The 24,440-nt window shown below is 44.6% G+C and overlaps 1 protein-coding gene across 1 annotated transcript in view; it reads left to right on the top strand.

Annotated features, from left to right (window-relative positions):
• The window catches only part of LOC137537977 (astacin-like metalloendopeptidase), a 103,511-nt gene that overhangs the window by 43,035 nt on the left and 36,036 nt on the right, over positions 1-24,440 (top strand). The window contains exons 6-12 of the mRNA XM_068259898.1: positions 2,155-2,333; positions 5,990-6,071; positions 6,169-6,296; positions 8,837-8,961; positions 18,458-18,683; positions 19,917-20,035; positions 21,470-21,695. Of these exons, the coding sequence (XP_068115999.1) occupies positions 2,155-2,333; positions 5,990-6,071; positions 6,169-6,296; positions 8,837-8,961; positions 18,458-18,683; positions 19,917-20,035; positions 21,470-21,695 (1,085 nt within the window). The remainder of the gene's footprint in view (positions 1-2,154; positions 2,334-5,989; positions 6,072-6,168; positions 6,297-8,836; positions 8,962-18,457; positions 18,684-19,916; positions 20,036-21,469; positions 21,696-24,440) is intronic.

The raw sequence follows: 24,440 nt of genomic DNA, 5'->3' as shown, positions 1-24,440 counted from the left end.
CAACAAGCATGCAGATCAGGTGCTCTGACTGAAATCAGACTGGATTAGCTGCATGCTTGTTTTAGGTCTGTGATTCAGCCACTACTGCCCCAAAGAGATCAGCAGGACTGCCAGGCAACTGGTATTGTTTATAAGAAAACATCCATATCCCTCTCGGTTAAGGTTCCCTTTAAATGGTGTAATAACCAGGACAAATGGGCAAATAAAATACATAGGTTTTAATTATGGTAGCATGTATTATTTTAAAGCTATATTGGCTGAAAATTGAGAAATACTTTTTTCCCCCCATTTTTTCTTACTATTCCTATTAAAAAAGAATTCTTAGCAAAATGTACCACCCAAATAAAGCCTAATTGGTGGCGGAAAAACAAGATATAGATCAATTAATTGTGATAATTAGTGAGACATTTATTGGCGAATGAATGGGAGGTGAAAAAAGACCGAAGGCTGAAGTGGTTTAACCAGTTCGGCCTATCTGGATGAGCTTCCTCATCCAGATAGGCTCTGCTGCTCCCGCCGCATGGTACGCGCGATCGGGCGCGCTCCCGCCGCCCACTGCTATCCCCCCGATCAGTGAATGGGAATATAATTCCCTTTCACCGATCTAACTTCCCCGCAGAAATACCAACGCTTTCTATTCAGAGAGCGCGGTAATTCTGCCCCCAGGAAACTTCTCCTCTGCTTTTTAGTTCCTGGATGAGAGATCGTTCGCATCCAGGACTTTTTTCACTGTGGCCATCTTATGGCCAAATAGTAAACTGCACTCACATACATTTTTAATTAAACAATAATATTATTTTACATTTAAAATAAGCAGTTTCCCTCCCACACCAAAAATTACCCACATACATTTTTTATTAAAAAATAAATAAAAAAAAAAATACAATGAAAAACAAAACAAAAACAACATAAATAGTTACCCAATGGTCTGAACTTTTTAAATATGCATGTCAAGAGAGTATGCTATAATATTATTTAAAATTACAAGCTTATAAATAGTGATGGACGCAAATTGAAAAAATGCACCTTTATTTCTAAATGAAATATCGGCACCAAAAATTGTGATAGGGACATTATTTAAATGGGGTAATAACCGGGACAGATGGGCAAATAAAATACATGAGTTTTAATTATGGTAGCGTATATAAATTTCAAACTATAGTGGCCAAAAACTGAGAAATAATGATTTTTTTTTCATTTCTTTCTTAATCTTTCTGTTAAAATGCATGCAGAAAAAAAATAATTCTTAGCAAAATGTACTACCCAAAGAAAGCCTAATTAGTAGCGGAAAAAACAAGATATAGATCAATTAATTGTGATAAGTAGCAATAAAGTTATAGACGAATGAATGGGAGGTGAACGTTGCTTGGATGCATGAGATTTTCGCCACTGCGTTTCTGAACCGGTTAAAGGAAATAAACATGGCAGCCTCCATAGTCTTCTCACTACAGTTGCCCTTTAAGGATGGTCCCCTTTATCGGAGGGAGTTAAGTAGTAGTTAGGATCCCCTTCTAGCTCTGGGTCTCAGAGGCTTACTTTAAGTGACGTCCCTGTTGGTAGAAGAGGACCAGAGGTTGAGGAAAAACTCCTAAACCACAAACCACCCACATAGGAAAGGTTGGTGTTCTGTAGTGGCTGCTGTGAGCTATTGGGGGATGAGACAGGTAAAAAGGTCATCAGACATTTGGGCGCGGCCATAGACTATATTGGGAATTTCGGCTATAGCAGTGCTCAGTTGGTAAATTGGAAGCTGACAAAACACGGAGCCCAAATTGGGAAGAAAAAAAACCAGCGTAATTTGGCCACCAGCAATAGCCAGATTGCACTTTAACCGTGTGTCCACGACGGCCTGGAGCCGGGATCGGAATCTATGCCGCTGGGAGATTTGCAACAGCAGGATGAGACATTTTCAGCACGTTCTTTTTGCATGTGTGACTTGGGGAAACCACCTACTCATTCTCCCCTTCCCCTCTCCATAGAACAGAATGAGATGCTTGCGCAAGGGGCTGGAATCTCACCTGCACACAGGAGGGGAGGGGCACATGTTCACCTGAAGCTATCACAAAATGTCATACAAAGTGCGTGCGTTGCTTCATGGGATTTGGCTGTGGGCCCCGATACACCATCCCTGACTTCTCTCCTTGTCTATTCCAGCTGTTGGTCATACATCGGAAAGGTGGGCGGAGTCCAGACTCTGTCACTGCAGCCGGGTGCCTGTACCTCATATGCTGTCATCCAGCATGAGCTCAACCACGTTGTGGGCATGGTGCATGAGCACAGCAGGATGGACCGCGACAACTACATCATCGTGAGGAGACAGTACATCTCTCCAGGTACCCCTAATCATTGCTAAAACATCACAGAAAGAGGTACCCCAGTCACAGGACCCCCAATTGCAGGATCCCCTAATCGCAGGACCCCCAATCGCAGGACCACCAATGGCAGGATCTCCCAATCACAGGACCCCCAATCACAGGATCTCCCAATCACAGGACCCCCAATAGCAGGATCCCCCATTTACAGGACCCCCAATCGCAGGACCCCCAGTCATAGGACCCCTAATCACAGGACCCCCAATCACAGGAACTGCTTTGATCTCCAAAATTGCCCATAATCGCCGGGAGGAACCTTGTGCCTATAACATCCGCTATTCCATAACCCTGGTAAGATGTATACTCTTATAATATATGCACAGGTTGTGTGCTGCCAATCCTCCACTTCTTTTGGCTCTACAGAGAATGCTATATTTTTACATAGTTACATAGTTACATAGTTATTTTGGTTGAAAAAAGACATACGTCCATCGAGTTCAACCAGTATAAAGTACAACACCAGCCTGCTCCCTCACATATCCCTGTTGATCCAGAGGAAGGCGAAAAAACCCTTACAAGGCATGGTCCAATTAGCCCCTAAAGGGAAAAATTCCTTCCCGACTCCAGATGGCAATCAGATAAAATCCCTGGATCAACATCATTAGGCATTACCTAGTAATTGTAGCCATGGATGTCTTTCAACTCAAGGAAAGCATCTAAGCCCCCTTTAAATGCAGGTATAGAGTTTGCCATAACGACTTCCTGTGGCAATGCATTCCACATCTTAATCACTCTTACTGTAAAGAACCCTTTCCTAAATAAATGGCTAAAACGTTTTTCCTCCATGCGCAGATCATGTCCTCTAGTCCTTTGAGAAGGCCTAGGGACAAAAAGCTCATCCGCCAAGGTATTATATTGCCCTCTGATGTATTTATACATGTTAATTAGATCCCCTCTAAGGCGTCTTTTCTCTAGACTAAATAAACCCAGTTTATCTAACCTTTCTCGATAAGTGAGACCTTCCATCCCACGCATCAATTTTGTTGCTCGTCTCTGCACCTGCTCTAAAACTGCAATATCTTTTTTGTAATGTGGTGCCCAGAACTGAATTCCATATTCCAGATGTGGCCTTACTAGAGAGTTAAACAGGGGCAATATTATGCTAGCATCTCGAGTTTTTATTTCCCTTTTAATGCATCCCAAAATTTTGTTAGCTTTAGCTGCAGCTGCTTGGCATTGAGTACGATTATTTAACTTGTTGTCAATGAGTACTCCTAAGTCCTTCTCCAAGTTTGATGTCCCCAACTGTATCCCATTTATTTTGTATGGTGCTAGACCATTAGTACGTCCAAAATGCATGACCTTACATTTGTCAACATTGAATTTCATCTGCCATGTATGTGCCCATATAGCCATCCTATCCAGATCCTGTTGCAATATGACACTATCTTCCTGAGAGTTAATGATTCTGCACAATTTTGTATCATCTGCAAAAATAGCAACATTGCTCACTACTGCATCTACTAGGTCATTAATAAATAAATTGAAGAGCACTGGACCCAGAACAGACCCCTGTGGGACCCCACTGCTAACAGTCTCCCATTTTGAGTATGATCCATTGACCACAACTCTTTGCTTTCTGTCCATTAGCCAGTTCCCTATCCATGAACACAGACTCACTTAATTCTTCTTTTGGTTCTAGACCATATAAAGTTCTGAAAGATCTTATTAAAATGAGAGAACCATGTCTTTGGTAAGCCAATCGGCAAGCATTGCATCATAAAAAGTATTTTAGGGAGAATAACCATTTTGATTATCGCAATCCTACCTAATTCATTAAAGAACGATCCCAGTTATCCAATTTTTTGTTATATTTTATAAGACCTGACTTAAAATTGGCAGCAAAGAGTTTTCGTACATCTCTACAAAGATTAATCCCCAAATATTTTATCAAACTCTTCCATAAGTACTTACATTCTAATTGGACTTTCCTTTGTGTACGTAATGAGCTCCCCAAATTCAAAATATTAGATTTGACTTAAAGGGAGTCTGAAGCGAGAATAAATCTCGCTTCAGACCTCATAGATAGCAGGGGCATGTGTGCCCCTGCTAAACCGCCGCTATCGCGCCGCTAAACTGGGTCCCTGATCCCCCAAATCCCCTCGGTGCAGCGGGGGAGCGCTTCCTGGTTGGGGCAGGGCTAACCACCGCAGCCCTGCCCCACGCGCGTCTGTCAGCGCGTATCTCCGCCTCTCCCCCGCCCCTCTCAGTCTTCCTTCACTGAGAGGGGCGGGGAGACGCGACTGGAGGCAGGGCTGCAGCCGTTAGCCCTGCCTCCAGGAGCGACCAAGTCTGCGACCAAGTGTCGCAGTGGGGGGTTTGGGGGTCAAGGGACCCCCGTTTAGCGGCGCTATTGCGGCGGTTTAGCAGGGGCACACGTGCTCCTGCTAACTATGAGCTCTGAAGCAAGATTTATTCTCGCTTCAGAGTCTCTTTAATTGATTTTAAAATTAGAGCTTTTGCTACAACTCTTTATTATTTCTCTGCAATTATGTAGTGATTTTACTGCATCTGTTAAAGGTAATAGCAGACCATCTGCGTATGCTATAATTTGAATGTTTGTACCTCCAGACTGAATGCCCTTGACTCCCCCCGAACTTTGGATGGCAGTGATCAAGGTCTCCATGCATAAATTAAATAAAATAGGTGACAAGGGACAACCTTATCGGACCCCATTAGCTATTGACATTTTTTCTGCCGCTTTTCCATTGACCAACACCTGGGCTGTTTGGTTTTTATATAACCTCTTGATTCTATTTAACAACATTTGTTCTCCTATATTGTAATTTTTGATTGTCTCACATAGAAAAGGTCTAGATATTCTGTTGAATCCTTTTTCAGCATTGATTGTAACTAATATTGCCTCTTTTTTATCTTTATTACATTTGTATATCAAATGAATGGATGTGTATATGTCATCCTGAATGTGCTTTTTTTTCTGAAGCCACTTTGCGATTTACTTATTATACTATCGGATATTTTTTCCATTCTTATAGCTAGTATTCTTGCGTAAATTTTTATATTTCATTATTAATCAGGGAGATTGGTCTAAAATGAGAACAATCTATATCCTCTTTACCAGCTTTCAGAATAACATTAATAATTGCGTTATTATTATCGTTAGAGAAGGTGGTTTCCCCTTCTTCAGTCACCAATTTACAGAAAGTAGGAGCAAGTTCTTTCGAAAAGGCCTTATAGAATTCCATACTTTATCCACCTGGCCCGGGACATTTCCCCAATTTTCCTGTACCGCTAAGTTAAATTCTTCTTCATCGATTGGTTTTTCTAGCTCATCCTTTTCTTCCTGATTAATTTTTACCCCCATAATGCTATTCAAAAAAGTTGAGGGAGGTTCTAGTAGGTTTTATAAGTTATACAGCTGTTCATAAAATCTCGAAAAGATTCTACCAATCCCAGACGCATCCGAGATTTGATTACCTTTCTAGTGTCTTACCTACTTTATTCCTGCCCTTTCTTAGCTGTCTGTTAACTTTTTTGAATTTAATATTGCATTCTTTGTCGAGCAGACAGTTTAATTCTGTTCTAATCTACATTACAGTTCTTCTTAAAGACCCACCCACCTTTGAATGACGGTTATTTCTTTTTCTCTCCTTTAGAACATCTTGGCAGCTTTGACACAGTGAACACGACCAGCTTTGGCATGCCGTACGACTACAACTCAGTGATGCATTATGGGAAGTAAGTACTACATGTCTGCCCCGCGTATTTATAGCACCAGCAGTGCTGTCCACTCTGAAGACTGACCTTGTGATGGGTTCTTATTCTTCCCTCACAGCTACGCTTTCAGCAACACCTCTAGACAGCCTTCCATGGTGGCTCGAATGGACCCCAATATGGTTCTGGGGGGCGCGGATGGACTCAACACTATGGACATCACCAAAATCAACCGCCTATATAATTGTTGTGAGTTTATTGCTTAGCCTTCCTGACAGACTGCTTATGGCCTCGGCAGGGTAGATGGGTCATAGTTGAGAAATTAACCTGTTGAAAGAAAATTACATGGTGTCCTCCCAAGATCTCCTCCGGTGTAGGCCAGATATGTCCCCTCAGGGGTGCTGTGAATTTCAATTAACTTTATTGTCATTGTGTAACACAACAAAATTACTTTTCATGACAACCCCACGGTGCATATAGGGAACATAGTGATAGTAACAAGGAAGAGAAGAAATTATACAAGTATGCCAGGTATTACAGATGTTTAAACAATTTGTACACAGTGTTAATTATTTCAGAGAGGATTCAGAGTTCATCAAGTTTATGGCGGATGGGAAAAAGCTGCCTTTCAGTCTGTTTGTGTGTGTGCGGATTGATCTAAATTGTTTACCTGATGGAAGGAGCTCAAACAGGGCATTTCCAGGGTGAGTGTTGTCCTTGATAATGTTTTTGGCCCTTCTCACACTGAATGGTCAGCAAATGACCAATCTGTAGGAAGCTTAGTGCACTTGAGACAATAAAAGGTACAAGTACTCCAGTATAAGCTGACCCCAACTTTTACCTTAAAAAACTGGAAAAACGTTTCACCCGCATATAAGCCGGGGGTGGCAAAAGCCACAACCACAACACTATGGCTGCTGTGCTGGCTTTCTGATAGGTGGGGGCAGTCCAGGCGGGAGGAATAGCTGATTGGCTGCCATGTGTATGCTGACTCTGGGGTGACGGGTCAAAGTTTGGCTCCATTATAAAGTATAGGGTGTAAATGTGAACACCCCTTGTTTATTTATTTATATATTGTATTTATAAAGCGCCAACATATTACGCAGCGCTGGACATTAGTTTAGGTTACAGACAATATTTAGGGGTGACATACAGCAATATGACAATACAGGAATACAAGAAAACCAGATCACACAGCACAGTATGAGTACCAGGTAATGCTTAGTCAGTCACTGGAGGGGAGCATGGAGATTAGGCAAGTTAGGTTCACTCAGATGCCTAGCATGGGTTCACAGTAATGGGGGTGCATGATCAGGTAGGACACAGGAGGAGGACCCTGCCCAAAGGCTTACAATCTAGGTTGGGGTAGGCTAGAGTGAAAAGGTGAATTTTGAGGGCCTTCTTGAAGATGTTGAAGGAGGGGGCTGCCCTAATGGGTGGAGGTAGGGAGTTCCATAGTGTTGGAGCAGCTCTAGAGAAGTCCTGGAGGCGTGCATAGGACTGGGAGATGAGGGGAGCGGTCAGGCGAAGTTCATTGGAGGAGCGGAGTAAGCGGCTTGTAGTGTATCTCTGAGTAAAATCGGAAGTGTAGGTTGGACAGGTTTTGTGGACAGATTTGTAGGTCAGACACAGTATCTTGAATCTGATTCTGGACTGGATAGGAAGCCAGTGGAGGGATTCTAGGAGGGGATCTGCCGTGGTGGAGCAATGGGAGCAGTGGATAATTCTGGCTGCCGCATTCATGATGGACTGCAGTGGGGCTGTTCGGGTCATAGGGAGACCAGACAGAAGGGCATTGCAGTAGTCAAGGCGGGAAAATATGAGGGCATGGATGAGGAGTTTGGTGGTGGCAGAGGTCAGGAAAGGGCAGATCTTGCAGATGTTATGGAGGTGGAAGTTGCAGGACTTTGTGAAGTTTTGGATGTGGGGAGTGAAGGAGAGTGCGGAGTCCAGGGTAACACCCAGACTTATTCACTGCAAACTATTCACCGGCAGAACAGTTCGGCCCATCTCTACTTACAATATAAAAGTGGAGCAATGCTAAGTGATGATCTGAAGAGTGTCAGTTAAATTGGTCAACACTGGACCCAGGGATAGCGGATGCACAGATTTCTCCTAAAACTGGAGCTCTGATAAACATGTTGATCAGGCTATCCAGGGACTGTGGCCACCATGTTTCTAATTATGGTGATCTGAAACGTACTGTGTTTACAGGACTGATTAGTTAGCCTTCAAGTGAGACCACCACTGTGTCAGCCATTGTTCTCTAAGTATACATGGAGAGTTGTACAATGGTGCTAAAGACAATATTTGCACACAAAGGTCCTTTTGAAGTTAAGGTTTTAAATAGTTTATATCAGTGGTCTAGCTACAGAATGTTGATCCCCATGGCAGACTTTCTTCAAATCCGATCAAAAAAGGCAACTTTCGGAATGATAATATCCTATTAAGCAATCAACCAAAGAATTATTCCTTATCGATTGCCTTCACAAATGGCACATTTTATGTACAATTTGATCATTAAAATCGCATTGAAAGATTGCATTTGGTGGAAAAATTGCAGCTTACTGCAGATTCAAGATCGATTGGGTCCACCAGCTTCCGATTTCCACACAATATGATGGGAATCATTGGATCAATTTGTTTCAATGAAAATTGTCCCATCCTTGGACACCCTCCCTGACTGTTAAACATTCTATCTTGCTTCTATCCTGTTATTAATGCACCAGTCTTCATGAATGTTGTTATCAGTGCCCAGATTTGTTCATTTTGTTTTATTCTCTTTGTAGCGTCTTCCTGCGGCCAAATCCACTCTAAATGGTCTGGAAACCTGACTTCAGATGATTACCCCTCTCAGTATTCAAACAACACCAGCTGTTTGTATCTGATTAGAAATCCCGTAACCAGCAATAAGGTAAAACCTGCAGGAAACCTCCAAGCCATAGGCGCGTACAGCATACACACTTCCAATAAATGTCGCCTGTCGTCAATCAGGACCTGATCCCCTTGGGCGACATCGCTAGGCCGGCCTGCACACACGTGTGTCAGCTGAGTAGCTGGCGATGCACTGTGTTGCTATGTGGGGAGGGGGTGGGGGGATGACAATTGGCCCATGCATGACGTCACGTGGCGTGTGGGGGAGCGGCGCGTACAATGGGATTGGTGGAGAATTGGTGGCGCTGGGATTGAGTAGATCTGCCTGGCGGATTGCTTGTGGGTTGGGGGTCACCGGCTGCTGTACACATGCCTGATTATCAGCTGAAGAGGTTGTTATTGACTGCCTCAGCCGACTTAAGTCAGGTGTGTTACTGTGTACGAGGACGGGAGATAGGTTTTAGGCATTAGCTGTGTGTGTGTTGGGGAAGGAGGTAGTTTTAGGCATTAGGTGTGTGTGTGTCTGTGTGTGTGTTTGTATGTATGTGTATGTGTGTGGGGAGATGTTAGTGTGAAGCATCAGGGGGAGGGGTCAAGTGCAACTGGGCACCAGGTTTGTCTTTAGTAAATATTCCCTCTGACTGAAGCCAATACTGATGTCATTTCCTCCCTTAGGGCTCATTCACATTGCATTCTGCTCACGTTAGCGTTTGCGTTGGATGTTTTTTGTAGCGATTTTTTTTCCGATTCCCAGCGCTCGGGTGCGCGTTCTGTTTTTGTGAAAAGCGCTTTTCTAAGCACTTTTACAGGCAGAGCTTAGCGCTGTAGAGCTGCCTCTACCGGAGTCAATCTCCACCAATCTCCTCCTCTCCCGATCTCCTCCTCTCCCCGCCCCTCTGACTCTTCCTTCACTGGGATAGGCAGAGATCGGCGGAGATTGACTCCAGTAGAGGCAGAGCTGCAGCACAAAGCTCCGCCACTCCCCGGGCAGCAAAATCCATGACCAGGAAAGTCATGGATCTTTGGGGGTATAAAGCCCTCGTTCTGCCGGGGGAATGTGGCGTTTCAGCTCTATTCGTACTTCTTAAGATAAATAGAAGGTAAAAAGAAGATTTTATAATGGCTTCAGACTCTCTTTAAATGATCAGTATTTTTTTTACTGTCAGCAACTAGGGTTGAGCCGAAATTTCGCGTTACTATAATTACGCATGCGAAATTTGCTATTACGGCGCGAAATGATGGTAGCGTAATTGCCATTAAAATCGTAATTGATAATACCGTAAGCGTAATTTCCAACGCGTAATTTCGCGTTTCGGTCATAACGTAATTTCACGTACAACTATACCGTAATTTCACGTTAAACCATAACGTAATTTCGCATTTCTTCGTAATTTCGCGAATTTCATAATTACTTGTTAGCTATAAAAAGAAATACATTTTAATTTTGAAAATGAAAGTCCAATCATATTACAGGCTTCTTTTGAGATACATCCTCAACTTCCTGTTTTTGTTCGCATTAGCCAATCAGAAGCGAATCAGCGGTAGTCAGACGAACGCTAACAAATTTTCGCATATGAACACTTTTTCGCGTTAAATAATGTAAAAACTAAGCATGCGCAGTTCAAGGGTGTATTGACACGAATGTTTCTACGCATAGAGCAAGCTTTTTCACAATAATTGCACTGTGATCAATGAGAGTAATATGAACTATCGCGAAATTACGTTACGTAACTACGCTTACAAACGTTTGCATGCAAGGCAAACGTAATTTCGCGATACCCACCGTAACGCGAAAACTACGCGAAAATTAACGCTTACAGTAATATGAACTATCGCGAAATTACGTTATGTAACTACGCTTACAAACGGTTGCATGCAAGGCAAACGTAATTTCGCGATACCCACTGTAATGCGAAAGCTATGCGAAAATTACGCTTACGCGGAATTTCGCGAAATCCTTCTTTATTACGATTATGTACTTACAGCCATAATCGTACTTACACTAATAACGCGAAATTTCGCGAAATCGTAATTAAGTCATTACGCTCACCTCTATCAGCAACTCTTGTGCATCCAATAAATAAAAATAAAATAAATAAATCCCTCTGTCCCTCTTTCCGGACTGATGTACAGATTTGTGTAAATATATGTATTTTTATACAATCAAATAAACCGCGCTGATATCAATGCTCGGGTGAAACAAATTTGGCGGTGCGCTGCTTGAAAGTTACAAAATCCACTCTAAATCATCAAAAACAGCTGCGCACTGATGTTCCTGTGACCAAGACACTACTTCAATATATAAAGTTCAGTTCCAGATTTTCATCAGGTGTACAGATTTGCTCACGCAGTCAGCTGCCACTATTACCACTTCGGCGATACACCACCACCACACCCCAAGCAGTGGGCACTCACCGCATCAATTTGACCCTCTGTTAGATGGGTCTCCAGCGCTTATGGGGTCATATGGCCACCCCCTGCCTTATCGAGCAAACTTGTTCACTGCTTCCACCTTTCTCACCAGGGACATCACACCTCAAAAGATAATATTTGGGATATCATAGCGTAAAACCATAAAACTTATTTATTAATAAAATCAGTTTGCACTCACAAGCTTAGACGTTTTCTCAGGCACAGAGTTTTTATGGGCTCTACCCCAATCGTTGGCCGCTGGGTGGGCTTGCTGCGCTGGTGTAGTCAGCTCCTCCCGGCTTCCCCCTCTGGCTCCACGTCCCTCCTTGGCCACTAGCTTTACTAGTTTCGTCGCTATCTGCGACTCATCAGAAGCATGTGCGGCCATTATCCTATCTTCCTTATATACCCTTACTGACATCCCTCCCCCCCCGGATGTGACCTCTATTGCCCTCTTTCATCTTATAGATTGCTTGCCCAAGCGCCATCTAATGACGCTGCACATTGCAACCTTACTTCCGGGGTCAGGAACGCCATATCCATGGTTACGTAAACTCAATGTAGGCGTTTACCCGCCCCTCATCCTGGACGCGTGTATGCGTCTCACCAGGCTTGTATTACGTCACTTCCATATACTCAGTGCGCACGCGTCCATTTGGACGCCTGCATCCCCATTCATATTATAGTAACACAATGCGAAGTTCATTCTACGGCCACTATCATACTCCACCCAGTGGCCGCTTTGGGGTATAGCCCTTACATCATATATATATTCCATATCAACCAATTCTTTCAGGGAAATATAACATTTATACAGTCTTTTATTCCAAGTTTTTTTCTTCTTAAGTGGTGTGCTTATCCACTCTGCCTGTCAGTCCACCCTTATCCCATCCCCCCATTTAAACCATTTTAAACTATTCCAACATTGTAATTATAATCATAATGTGCATAACTTTAGTTTCACATCTTCTTTGTGATAAAATATTAAATATTTATAACCGTGCCCACCACATCAAAAAAACCACTCCGGACATCTAGGCACGAGTGCTGCTGCTCACCACTTATATTCCATCCTTTTTTATCTGTTTCAGTCATTACTCAAAAAACATATTAAATCTATATCTGCATTTAAACCTCTCGGTTTCAATGTATTTAATAAATGTATCCATTTAGTTTCTCTCTGTGATATTTCCCTCACCATGTTCCTGCCTCTCCATGGGCGATTCACCTTTTCCACCCCACAAAAAGTCAGTAATGTTGGATTACTACCATGTGCCTCTTTAAAATGTGCAGATAGAGTGTGACCCTTCAAACCATTTCTGATATTCCTCACATGCTCCCCTATCCTTTCCTTCAAGGGTCTGGTGGTCCTCCCCACGTATTGTAGCCCACACGGGCACCATGCCAGGTACACCACATATCTATCATTGCATGTGATGAAGTCCCTTATTTTTACTTTTTTATTGTTGGAATATCCAACTACCCTTTCTACCTTCCCTGCTTTCGCCTCCCTGCATCCCTTACAGTCCCTGCATGGGAAAAAGCCTGGTTTTTGCCACCCTAAAAATCGGGGTGGTTCTTTCTTTGGTTCAACACAACTAGGGGCCATGTAATTTTTGAGATTGGGGGCCTTTCTGTATATGAAATTGGGCCTTGAGGGTAATATTTTACTCAGCTCGGTATCTGATAATAGTATCTCCCAATGTTTTTGGATTATTTGCTCCACCTGCTTATATTGTGCGTTGTACTGTGTAATAAAGGCATAATTGTGCTCATTTCAATCAGTGTGCCCATTCCTCTCTCTATTAATAAGCTCTATTCTGTCTTGTTCTCTTACCCTTTTTATTTCTTCATCCAAGAAGTTTTCCTCATACCCCTTCTCAATAAATCTGTCCTTCAGTATAAGTGATTGTGCTTCAAAATCTCCTATATCAGTGCAATTCCTCCTTATTCTCATGAGTTGTCCCCTAGGGACACCCTTTATCCACTTTGGGTGATGACCACTATGTGTAGATATATACCCATTTCTATCTGTGCTCTTAAAAAATGTTTTGGTTCTAATCTCCCCTTCCACCACCATCAAATTCAAATCTAAAAAGTTAATTTGTTCTACATTACTCTCATAGGTTAAAGTGATATTTAAATCATTGTCATTAAGTATGCTGAAAAATTGTTGTAATTGTATTTCCGTGCCCTCCCAGAATATTAACAAATCATCTATGTACCTTTTCCACATTTTTACCCCCTGTGAAGCGTCTTGTGCCAATACCCCTTCTTCCCATCTCCCCATATACAAATTTGCGAGGCTGGGTGCAAACCCCGCCCCCATTGCACACCCCCTGTGTTGTCTATAAAACTTTCCCTTGTGCCAAAAATAGTTTTTCTGAAGGGCAAACCTTAGGACCTCCATTAGGAACTGAACTTGTTCAGTTTTGATTTCTCCACTTTTCCTCATAAAGTATTCCACGGCTGCTATTCCTTTATCCTGTGGGATACTCGTGTAGAGTGATGAAACGTCTGCTATAACCATCATCGTTCCATCCTCCACTCTAATTCCCTCTATCTGTTGTATGGTATGTTTAGTGTCCCTTAATACGTGGGGAAGCATACCTACCAATGGCTGAAGGAATGTATCCAGGTATTGTCCTAATCTGTGGGTTACTGATCCAATTCCACTCAAGATTGGTCTTCCTGGTGGGTGGGTTGGGTTTTTATGAATCTTTGGAACTTGATAAATTACCGGGATCCTGGGTGCACTTGGAACCAGAAATCTAAATTCCGCATCACCCAGAAATCCCTTATCCAGTCCCTCCTTTAACATTTTCCGTAATTGGCTCATATACTCCTGGGTCGGATCCCCTCTTAATTTTTCATAAGTTTCTTCATCATTAACCAGTCTATCTAATTCCTCACCATCAACAAAAAGAAATGGTCCGCACTTGTCAATGAAGGTTTCCTTTATTGTTGGACATATCCAAAACATCTGAGGCAAACATCAGATAGCTGACATGTTTCGGACTAACTGTCCTTAATCATAGCTGAGTAATTCCTCACCATATTGAGTTTTGTTGAGCACTACTACCCCACCTCCTTTGTCCGCCGGTCGGACCACCAGGCCCTTGTTTTCTATTAGGTCCCTGGCTATGTTTTTAATCCCTGGATATTTTTTATCTGGCAATTCCCTGATTTCATTTCCCACCAGTTTCTTAAATGCCCCTATGGCATGGAAGCCAGTCTCCTGGGGGTGAAAAGTAGAGTTATTTTTAAGATTTGTGTGTTTATATTGTACATTTGCATTTAACCCTCCCACTGGGTTCATCCTGTTTGTTGGCCCCTCTCTCTTCAGATAGTATTTTTTAAGATTTAATTTTCGCGTAAACTTTTCAAGATCGATGTATGTACTAAATTTATCTAATCCCTGCTTGGGGGCAAATTTTAGCCCTTCATCCAGCACTTTTAGTTCCCTATTAGACAGGGTGACTCCACTCAAGTTGAATATGCCTTTGCCTTCTACTTTTTCCTCTTCTTGGCACTTCCTTCTCCCTCCCCTATTGCCCCTTCTACGCTTCTTTTCCCTGTGAGATACATGCTTTCTCCCTCCCAATCTGTTTGCTGATATCTCGTCCCCTCCTCCAAAAAAGGCTCAAATTGATTTTGATGGTTTAGTGGGTCATATCTGTTGCTTAGGGGTACCATGTAACCTGGATTCTGATATGGGTTTTGGTACCCATCTGATCCATATTGATGGCCTCCCTGTCCTCCCATTGGTCTTCCCCTTCCCCTGTTATTTATTCCCCCATAGGGTCTCCAATTGGACATGTTAGATAAAAGGCGTGGTCCCATAGGTTGGGATCCCACTGGGTGGGGGCCATTCTGGTATGCTGGTCTGGGGTTTTCCCTTAAGGGAATTCCCCCCCTATTTCCTCTACCTCCCCCTCTTGCACCCCCATTTCCCAGTTCAGACCCCTGGTTCCCTACATCCTGCTTAGGTCCCGGATTTTGTTCTTGGGGTACCTGGGGTTGGGAACTCCCGGTTCCTGGTTCTGTTATAGTTTGCTGGTTTTGCTTCTTTTTTATTTGCCATCTGTATGCTTCTTTACCTTTATGGGCCTGCTAGTCTGTCAGAAATTTCTGTCTCTTTGCGACTATAATTTCTTTCTCTGCCTTCTGTAAAATTTCACTAATTCGCTGAGTTTTTTTATTATATTCCTCCGTCCCTTTGTATATTTCCAACCTTATTCTAATTTCTTCATTTTCTCTTCCTAACCTAGCCAGTTTCCTTTTCTTTCTTTTTATCAAGATTTGTACCAAACCAACACCACATTTATCAAAATACTCCTCCCATTCCGCATCGTTTTCTTCATTATCTTCCCCATCATTGGCTGTCAAGTCCCACCTTAATCTTTTGGGAACTATACCCTCTTTTTCATACTTCCCCAGTGTTACTATATCCCACCAAGTTGCTTGTTCTTTGAGCATTAACCCTTGTAGCCCCTTAAAATCATTGTCAGTATTGGGTACATTTACTTGTTCAATGTTAAAAATATCATCTAAATCAGTCCGCTTTTTAAGTCTTTCCTCAAATATATCCATATCTGCTGCAGTAAAAAATCTCTTTAAAACAATACAATCAAATAAACCGCGCTGATATCAATGCTCGGGTGAAACAAATTTGGCGGTGCGCTGCTTGAAAGTTACAAAATCCACTCTAAATCATCAAAAACAGCTGCGCACTGATGTTCCTGTGACCAAGACACTACTTCAATATATAAAGTTCAGTTCCAGATTTTCATCAGGTGTACAGATTTGCTCACGCAGTCAGCTGCCACTATTACCACTTCGGCGATACACCACCACCACACCCCAAGCAGTGGGCACTCACCGCATCAATTTCACCCTCTGTTAGATGGGTCTCCAGCGCTTATGGGGTCATATGGCCACCCCCTGCCTTATCGAGCAAACTTGTTCACTGCTTCCACCTTTCTCACCAGGGACATCACACCTCAAAAGATAATATTTGGGATATCATAGCGTAAAACCATAAAACTTATTTATTAATAAAATCAGTTTGCACTCACAAGCTTAGACGTTTTCTCAGGCACAGAGTTTTTATGGGCTCTACCCCAATCGTTGGCCGCTGGGTGGGCTTGCTGCGCTGGTGTAGTCAGCTCCTCCCGGCTTCCCCCTCTGGCTCCACGTCCCTCCTTGGCCACTAGCTTTACTAGTTTCGTCGCTATCTGATATGGAATATATATATGATGTAAGGGCTATACCCCAAAGCGGCCACTGGGTGGAGTATGATAGTGGCCGTAGAATGAACTTCGCATTGTGTTACTATAATATGAATGGGGATGCAGGCGTCCAAATGGACGCGTGCGCACTGAGTATATGGAAGTGACGTAATACAAGCCTGGTGAGATGCATACACGCGTCCAGGATGAGGGGCGGGTAAACGCCTACATTGAGTTTACGTAACCATGGATATGGCGTTCCTGACCCCGGAAGTAAGGTTGCAATGTGCAGCGTCATTAGATGGCGCTTGGGCAAGCAATCTATAAGATGAAAGAGGGCAATAGAGGTCACATCCGGGGGGGGAGGGATGTCAGTAAGGGTATATAAGGAAGATAGGATAATGGCCGCACATGCTTCTGATGAGTCGCAGATAGCGACGAAACTAGTAAAGCTAGTGGCCAAGGAGGGACGTGGAGCCAGAGGGGGAAGCCGGGAGGAGCTGACTACACCAGCGCAGCAAGCCCACCCAGCGGCCAACGATTGGGGTAGAGCCCATAAAAACTCTGTGCCTGAGAAAACGTCTAAGCTTGTGAGTGCAAACTGATTTTATTAATAAATAAGTTTTATGGTTTTACGCTATGGTATCCCAAATATTATCTTTTGAGGTGTGATGTCCCTGGTGAGAAAGGTGGAAGCAGTGAACAAGTTTGCTCGATAAGGCAGGGGGTGGCCATATGACCCCATAAGCGCTGGAGACCCATCTAACAGAGGGTCAAATTGATGCGGTGAGTGCCCACTGCTTGGGGTGTGGTGGTGGTGTATCGCCGAAGTGGTAATAGTGGCAGCTGACTGCGTGAGCAAATCTGTACACCTGATGAAAATCTGGAACTGAACTTTATATATTGAAGTAGTGTCTTGGTCACAGGAACATCAGTGCGCAGCTGTTTTTGATGATATGTATTTTTATACTGAAAAATGTGTTTCGTTTTTGTGTTGTGTGTGACTAGTGGTGTGGCGGTGGCATGACTAGGGCTGTGATGGTGGCGTGACTAGGGGCGTGGCAGGGTCATGACTAGGGGTGTGGTGGTGGCGTGACTAGGGGCGTGGCAGGGGCATGACTAGGGGTGTGGTGGTGGCGTGACTATGGGGTGTAGCAGTGAAGTGACTAGGTGTGTGGCAGTGGCATGACTAGGGGTGTGGTGGTGGCGTGATTAGGGGTGTGGCACTGACTAGGGGTGTGGCAGGGGCATGACTAGGGGTGTGGGGGAATGACGAGGGGTGTGGCAGGGGCATGACTAGAGGCGTGGCAGTGGCAAGACTAGGGGTGTGGCGGTGGCGTGACTAGGGGTGTGGTGGTGGCGTGACTAGGGGCGTGGCAGGGAGTGACTAGGGGTGTGACGTGGCATGACTAGGGTGTGGTGGTGGTGTGGCTAGGGGTGTGTCAGTGGTATGACTAGGGGTGTGGCAGGGGTATGGCTAGGGGTGTGTTGGTGGCCTGACTAGGGGTGTGGTGGGGGCGTGACTAGGGGTGTGGCAGGGGTATGACTAAGGGTGTGGTGGGGGTGTGACTAGGGGTATGGTGGTGGCGTGACTAGGGGTGTGGCAGGGCATGACTAGGGGTGTGACATGGCATGACTAGGGATGTGGCGGGGAGTGACTAGTGGTGTGGTGGTGGTGTGGCTAAGGGTGTGGCGGTGGCATGACTAGGGGTGTGTTGGTGGCCTGACTAGGGGTGTGGTGGTGTTTACCAGGGGTGTGACTAGGGGTGTGGTGTGTCATTAACTGCCCCTTCTTTCTTATCTGAAAAAGGTGTGAGGTATGGGGTGAGGGGGAATAGCGCTGCCAATGAGAGATAGAGTTTATTTATTGGTTTCTTGGTTTCTTTGTAACAGATATTCCTGAGTTTCCTGGCCTTTGACGTGCAGCTGACCCCCTCATGCTCCTCGGATTACATCAAGATATACGATGGGCCCAGCAAGGCCTCTCCCCTGTTGGCGGGCAGAACCTGTGGCAGCTCCCTGCCACCTCCTGTCGTGTCCTCCTCCCGGCACCTCCTCATGGAGTTCATCACAGACAGCACCGTGACTGGCAGCGGCTTCCAGGCCTCTTACGAATCAGGTAATCCAGGGAGTAGCGGGAGATTCTCAGTGCATAGGCTTCAGTGAGGCCTCACACGGGCAAAGCTACTGCTTCTGACTCTTCTGAAGCGGCAGCTTTGTTGTGAAGCAGTAGCTTTGCCCGCGTGATGCGGTAAGGCTCTTATATCGGCTCGGCCATCCCTGGTCTCCTACCATCTTCTTTACACGTATGCACTTTTATTCTTGAGAGATCGCTCTCTTTTTTCATTGCTGCTGGCACTTTGCACTTTCTCCCACCAGCCATACAGGAGCTATTGGGCTTGGAATGTTTGCATAAAATCATTGTTCTTCACTGTTTCATTATTTATGCTGCTAGCACCAATGCACTTTGCTGCTGCATATATGTCTGCACTAATATAATATATTATTATTTATATTCATATATTTTTTGAGGGTCAGGTGTTATTCATTTGAATATTGTTGCATCATTAATATGGACACCCTGCTTGTCCCCTGTGGGTGATTTTAATTAATTGTTGTTTTTAATTATTAGTGTTGTTTGTTGTCCAATAAAGATTATTTGATTATTCTAATAGAGTTACGGTCAGTGTTGTGCTGTTTCTTCAGGGTACTTTCCTTTGTTTCGTGTGTTTTTGAACTTTAACTCATCTTAGGGTCTTTGGGTTAGGCACCACCAGGGGGGGTCTTAAGGTTAGGCACCACTGGAGGGGAGGGGTTTAGGGTTAGGCATTACCAGGGGGTTTAGGCACCACCAGGGGTGGTTTAGGGTTAGGCATCACCGGAGCAGGGGTTAGGCACCAGTGGTGGTCTTATGTTTAGGCACCGCCGGGTGTGGGGGTTTAAGCGTTAGGCATCGGTAGATGGAGAGTTCTGTGTGAGAGTAGGGCTAGGTTTAGCTATAGTAAAATATCGGTAACAATTACTTATATTTTACTAACGAAAGTTAACACTTTAAATTGTACAATATCGGTACATTTACTGATATTCTACTATCGGTACTGTTCCTGCGCCCGATTTTCCGTGGCGTCCGAAATTTACAAACGCCCTTTATGGAAATCAAGGAAGTGTTTGTCTAGCGGGCTTTAAAAGTCTGCATCACGAATATTAGCAACACGTTCACCAATTCGCTTACTTAGTCTTTTCAATTTTCCTATATAAAAAAAAGTCCCCACTGCCTCCTGTTTCCAGCCATGTTATCCTTCACAGGTGTGCTTTAATAACTGATATTGTATGTATTCTTTTTTTCTGGCAGTTCAATGTGGGAGTGTTATCAACACGGTTAAATTAAATATCACCTCCCCGGGCTACCCGCAGGATTACCCTCTTGATGTGGACTGCGTGTGGGTCATAAACGCGCCAGGAAACCTGAAGGTAAGTTCACAGTAAGGCCCTGTTCACACTTGCGTTTTGGCAAGTAAATGGACCGGATCCTGATCGGATCCTGACCTGATCCTGATCAGAACCGTACAGTTTGCATCAGGCATGCATCAGGCTGCCATCCGGATCCGTGGGCAAAAAATAGTTAAATTTAAATAAGAAAATGTTGGGGTCAGCAGAAGGTGCACCTGGTGCACCTGTAGAATCAGGTTCCTCCGCTGTAGGCCTCACCTCCACCTCCGACATTCTGCCAAACAGCTCCAGCACGTCTGTCACTGCTGCTCCACTCCAGACATGCTTGGCCCATGTGTCCCCATCCGAAATGGCCGCTTGGATACGCATAGGAAGTGGGGTAGAACGTCAGGTTTCTGTAGGCAGTGTGTTCTGTGCCTTCCGTTCCCCATTGGTTTCTGTGTTCCGGATGCTGCAGTCAGGCTCAGGTCCGGCTCCGGTCCGGGTGCGTGGGCCGGAGATCCGGAGCCAAAAAATAGCGCATGTTGGAAAAGAGTCCGGAGTCCGGATCCGATCCGGCTCCGTACTGTACGGAACGGACACGTGTGAACGTCCGCATAGACTTTACATTGCTATGCAGAACGTACGTTCCGTTTGTACAGTATGCGGTCCGGATCAGATCCGGAAAATCCGGATAGCGAACGCTAATGTGAACCGGGCCTAATAGTTACATGCTAAGAGTATAGGAGCCCAAACATTATACAACCATTAAAAACAGTTTATGAAGGAGAGGTATGGTTGGATCGCCTCTCTCAAAGTAGTCACATTGCCTCGGTATGCTTTTAAGAGGTTTGCTGCACACAGAACATTTTCAACAACACGTTTTGTGGGTTTTCCTGCTTCCTCGGGTAAAACAGCAACCACAAAAATATGTTAAAAAGCTAGGGAAATCAGACACGAGCACCTCAGTCAAATTTCATAACTATTTCATGCCTGCATATATTAAAATAACGGTGTTTCAGAACACAGTAAATGCTAACCCATGGTTTATACTGCTGGGCAAACATAGTCACTCTCCCCAACTGAGCTAGGCTGTCATTGGACGCCTGATATGATCGAGGAGTGATCAAGAGCCCCCTAATTAGTTCCAGACCCCTTCAACACTATGACAACCAATCACAGTGGCCGCTTGGCCAGGACACCGGAGTAGCTGTTGTGCTTGTTCTGTCTCCCTGTCACTGTATGGACTTGTTGATGAAATAAATTGATACTATTTGGATTACATCTGCATGAAAACCAGCATAATTAGCATTTCATTAATTATTTCTAATATGCTGTAAAGTACCTCTATCCACTTGGGGGAGATCATTTTTACCCTCGTGGCTGTTCTTTCCTCGGGATTGAGGTGCAGTGAGTGTCAAGTGGTTGAACTTCATCCTAGAAAACTATAAGAAACTTCCATTGTTCCACTTCTAGGTGCGGCTGACGATCGTGACTCTTGATGTGGAGAATGATGAGAAATGTGGTTACGACCACTTGACCATATATGACGCAAGTTCTCCAAAGGTTCCTCTCTTGGGTCCCTTGTGTGGTTCCTCCGTCCCTTCTGCACCAGTGACCTCCACCAGCCATTCCATGCTTCTGGCCTTCCGTAGTGACTACTCTGTGGTTAGAAAAGGCTTCCTCGCCACATACACCTTTGGTGAGTTCTGTCATCACTAATGTATTCATATACGTGTCTCCTCAGTAAACCTGAATGTCTCGTATAGAAGCTGTAGCCTTGACCTTGTCAGAGCTTGTAAACTGACCCCCATTGATTGCCAGCAGGCCCCATTATAAGCTGAGAGACAAGAAGGAGGAGCGCTCCCATAGAGTGTTACCCTTTTATTGGACGTGCGTTTACCACAGATTTTTAAATTGCTTACAAGACTAAGGTGCCCGTACATCAGGCGACTTGGCGGCGGATCGACCATCCAATTTGATTATTATCAAATCAACCATCCAATTCGAATATTATCAAATTGGATGAAAATCGTTGCTGCCAAGTGCATGCCCGACCGACAAAGCGACCAATTTCGGGACAGAAATTTGTCGTTTTTTCGCCGAAGTTTCTTGGTCGGGTGTGCGGCGGTACGGCAATGATTTCTGGAACGAGTGACGTGATTACGAAACTCTCACCGCAATGTATAAATTACTTGTCCTGTTGCAGCCTCCGCGCGATGTCTGTAACCTCCGGGTGGCTATTCGTACATGCTACTGGTACCTAGCGTCTGATGTCAGACACTATGCGCCGAAGTGAGACGTCACACGCCAGTAGCGCATACGGAATACCAACATGGGCGTCCGCACATAGAGCCAGGGGGTGCCGCTGCCTCCCCCTGGCCGCCCGCTGCCCCCCCTGGCCGCCGCTCACCTCCCCTGTAGCCGCTGCTCACCCCCTCCTGGCTGCCGCGTCAGACCTCGATCAGGCGGCGACCAATAGTGCGGGCGCTAGGACCCAGCGCCCGCACTGATATGCGGAAGTGACATCACTTCCGCATATAGAGCGGGTGCGTCCGGCGCCCGCATTACTGGTCAGGTCGCCGCTGATCGAGGTCTGAAGTTGCTGCAAGGTGAGGGGGGAAGAGCGGCGGCTAGAGAGATGTATAAATGTATGTAGTGTAGGGCATTTATACATTACCTGTCCTGTAGCAGCTTCCGCACGGTGTCCGTCCATCTAGCCGGTAAGCCGCATACACGCTAGCGGCACATAGCGTCTGACGTCAGCCGCTATGCGCCGCCGGCGTGTATGTGGAACCCGGTGAGATGGACGGAAACTGCGTGGAGGCTGACACCAGACAGTTAATGTATATGTAATGTAATGTATAATGCACTACACTACATACATTTATACATTGCGGCGGCAGTGGTGGGGGTTTCGTCATCTCATCACTTGTTCGCAATTCGGCCGGCGTACTGCTGCACACCGAAACAACCAACCTCGGTCTGAAATTTTCCAGCATGCACGATCGACCGTGCAGCCAATTTCTGTCCCCGAAATTGGTCGCTTTGTCAGTCGGGCATGCACTTGGCAGCACCAATTTTAATCCAATTCGATTATAATAATCGAATTGGAATGATCGATTGGTTGGTTGGTCGGCAAATGTATGGGTCCCTTAAGAGTGATTTTTAACTTTTGGATTGCCTGATTAGCATCCCTATTACTTGTTTACCAGATAAAAATAAAGAATTGATTTTAGATTTTATGCCCGACAGTTACACTTTAACCAGTCATCATAACGCATCAGTAAACAACCAATGGCCTCGCTCATCCACTGCTAATTGCTCCCCTTCCCTCTATCTTTCTATAGAACAAAACAGGCTGCTCAGGTGATACCAGATTGTCTGTAAAGCAATCATCTGGACACCCCCAAACCATCACCAATGATTATTCCAGGCAGTAATTACAGAGCATGATGTGTACAAGGCTTTAACGCACTTAAGCTCTGGAACGCTTTTCGAAAAACAAAATATGGGATAGTTCCCCTCAAATGTGCATGTGATGATGGGGGCGGCAGGGCCGGTTTAAGCAACAATGGGGCCCCAGGGCAAAATAAACCTGGGGGGCCCCCCCAACATATACCCCGGAACAAAAATCGGCATTAGGGGACCTTTTTTGCAGCTGGTATAGTCAGGGTGTGAAGTCCCAATCGGTCAGAGCTCCACATTCTGGTTATCCCAGCCTGCATGGGGGACAAGGGGTTAAAAAGTTTCAGGAGGGGGGACCCCACATAATTTTTTTAAAAAAAAAATTCCCACACTCTAAACATAAAAAAAAAATTGGGAAAATAGGAAAAAATGCCAGGGATCTTCATACAGCCATATTGCGGCTGTATAGCGATCCCTGGCCAAAGCGCTGCGGCTGCGTATAGACCCCCTGGAAACCCCGTCAGGAAATTTATTGCGCTTTCGTTTGATGCATGTAAAATTACACTACCGTTAGGTTTACTACTAAAAGTGACATTTACCGCATTTAAAAGTATACTTTTTTCCTTCGAAACTTTAAAATCGATTTTCTCAAAAACTATAAAGTCTTTTTGAAAAATTGTTTTTTCCTCTTATTCCTAATGATCTCCTTAACATATCCTGCAAATTTAGGGTTTCTAGCATTTAAGGTGGATTTGCTATTAACCATTAAAGTCGGCAGGTTTTTAAATGTGTATTTTTTTTTCCTTTGAAACTTTAAAATCGATTTTCTCAAAAACTATAAGGCCGATTTGAAAATTTTTTTTTTCCTCTTGTAGCCCCTGGGGGCCCGTACAAGCTCTGGGGCCCTGGGGCAGCTGCCTCCTTTGCCTTAATGGTAGCGCCGGCCCTGGGGGGCGGGGCAGGAGCAGTAGGAGATGAATGACTCATAATGTTGCACTGCTTCGAGTGGCACAACACTTGATGCTGGATTGGTTTCTGG

This window comes from Hyperolius riggenbachi, chromosome 11, assembly GCF_040937935.1.
Source record: "Hyperolius riggenbachi isolate aHypRig1 chromosome 11, aHypRig1.pri, whole genome shotgun sequence".
In the NCBI taxonomy this organism is placed as follows: Eukaryota; Metazoa; Chordata; class Amphibia; order Anura; family Hyperoliidae; genus Hyperolius; species Hyperolius riggenbachi.
This window is presented reverse-complemented; position numbering and strand designations above follow the sequence as displayed.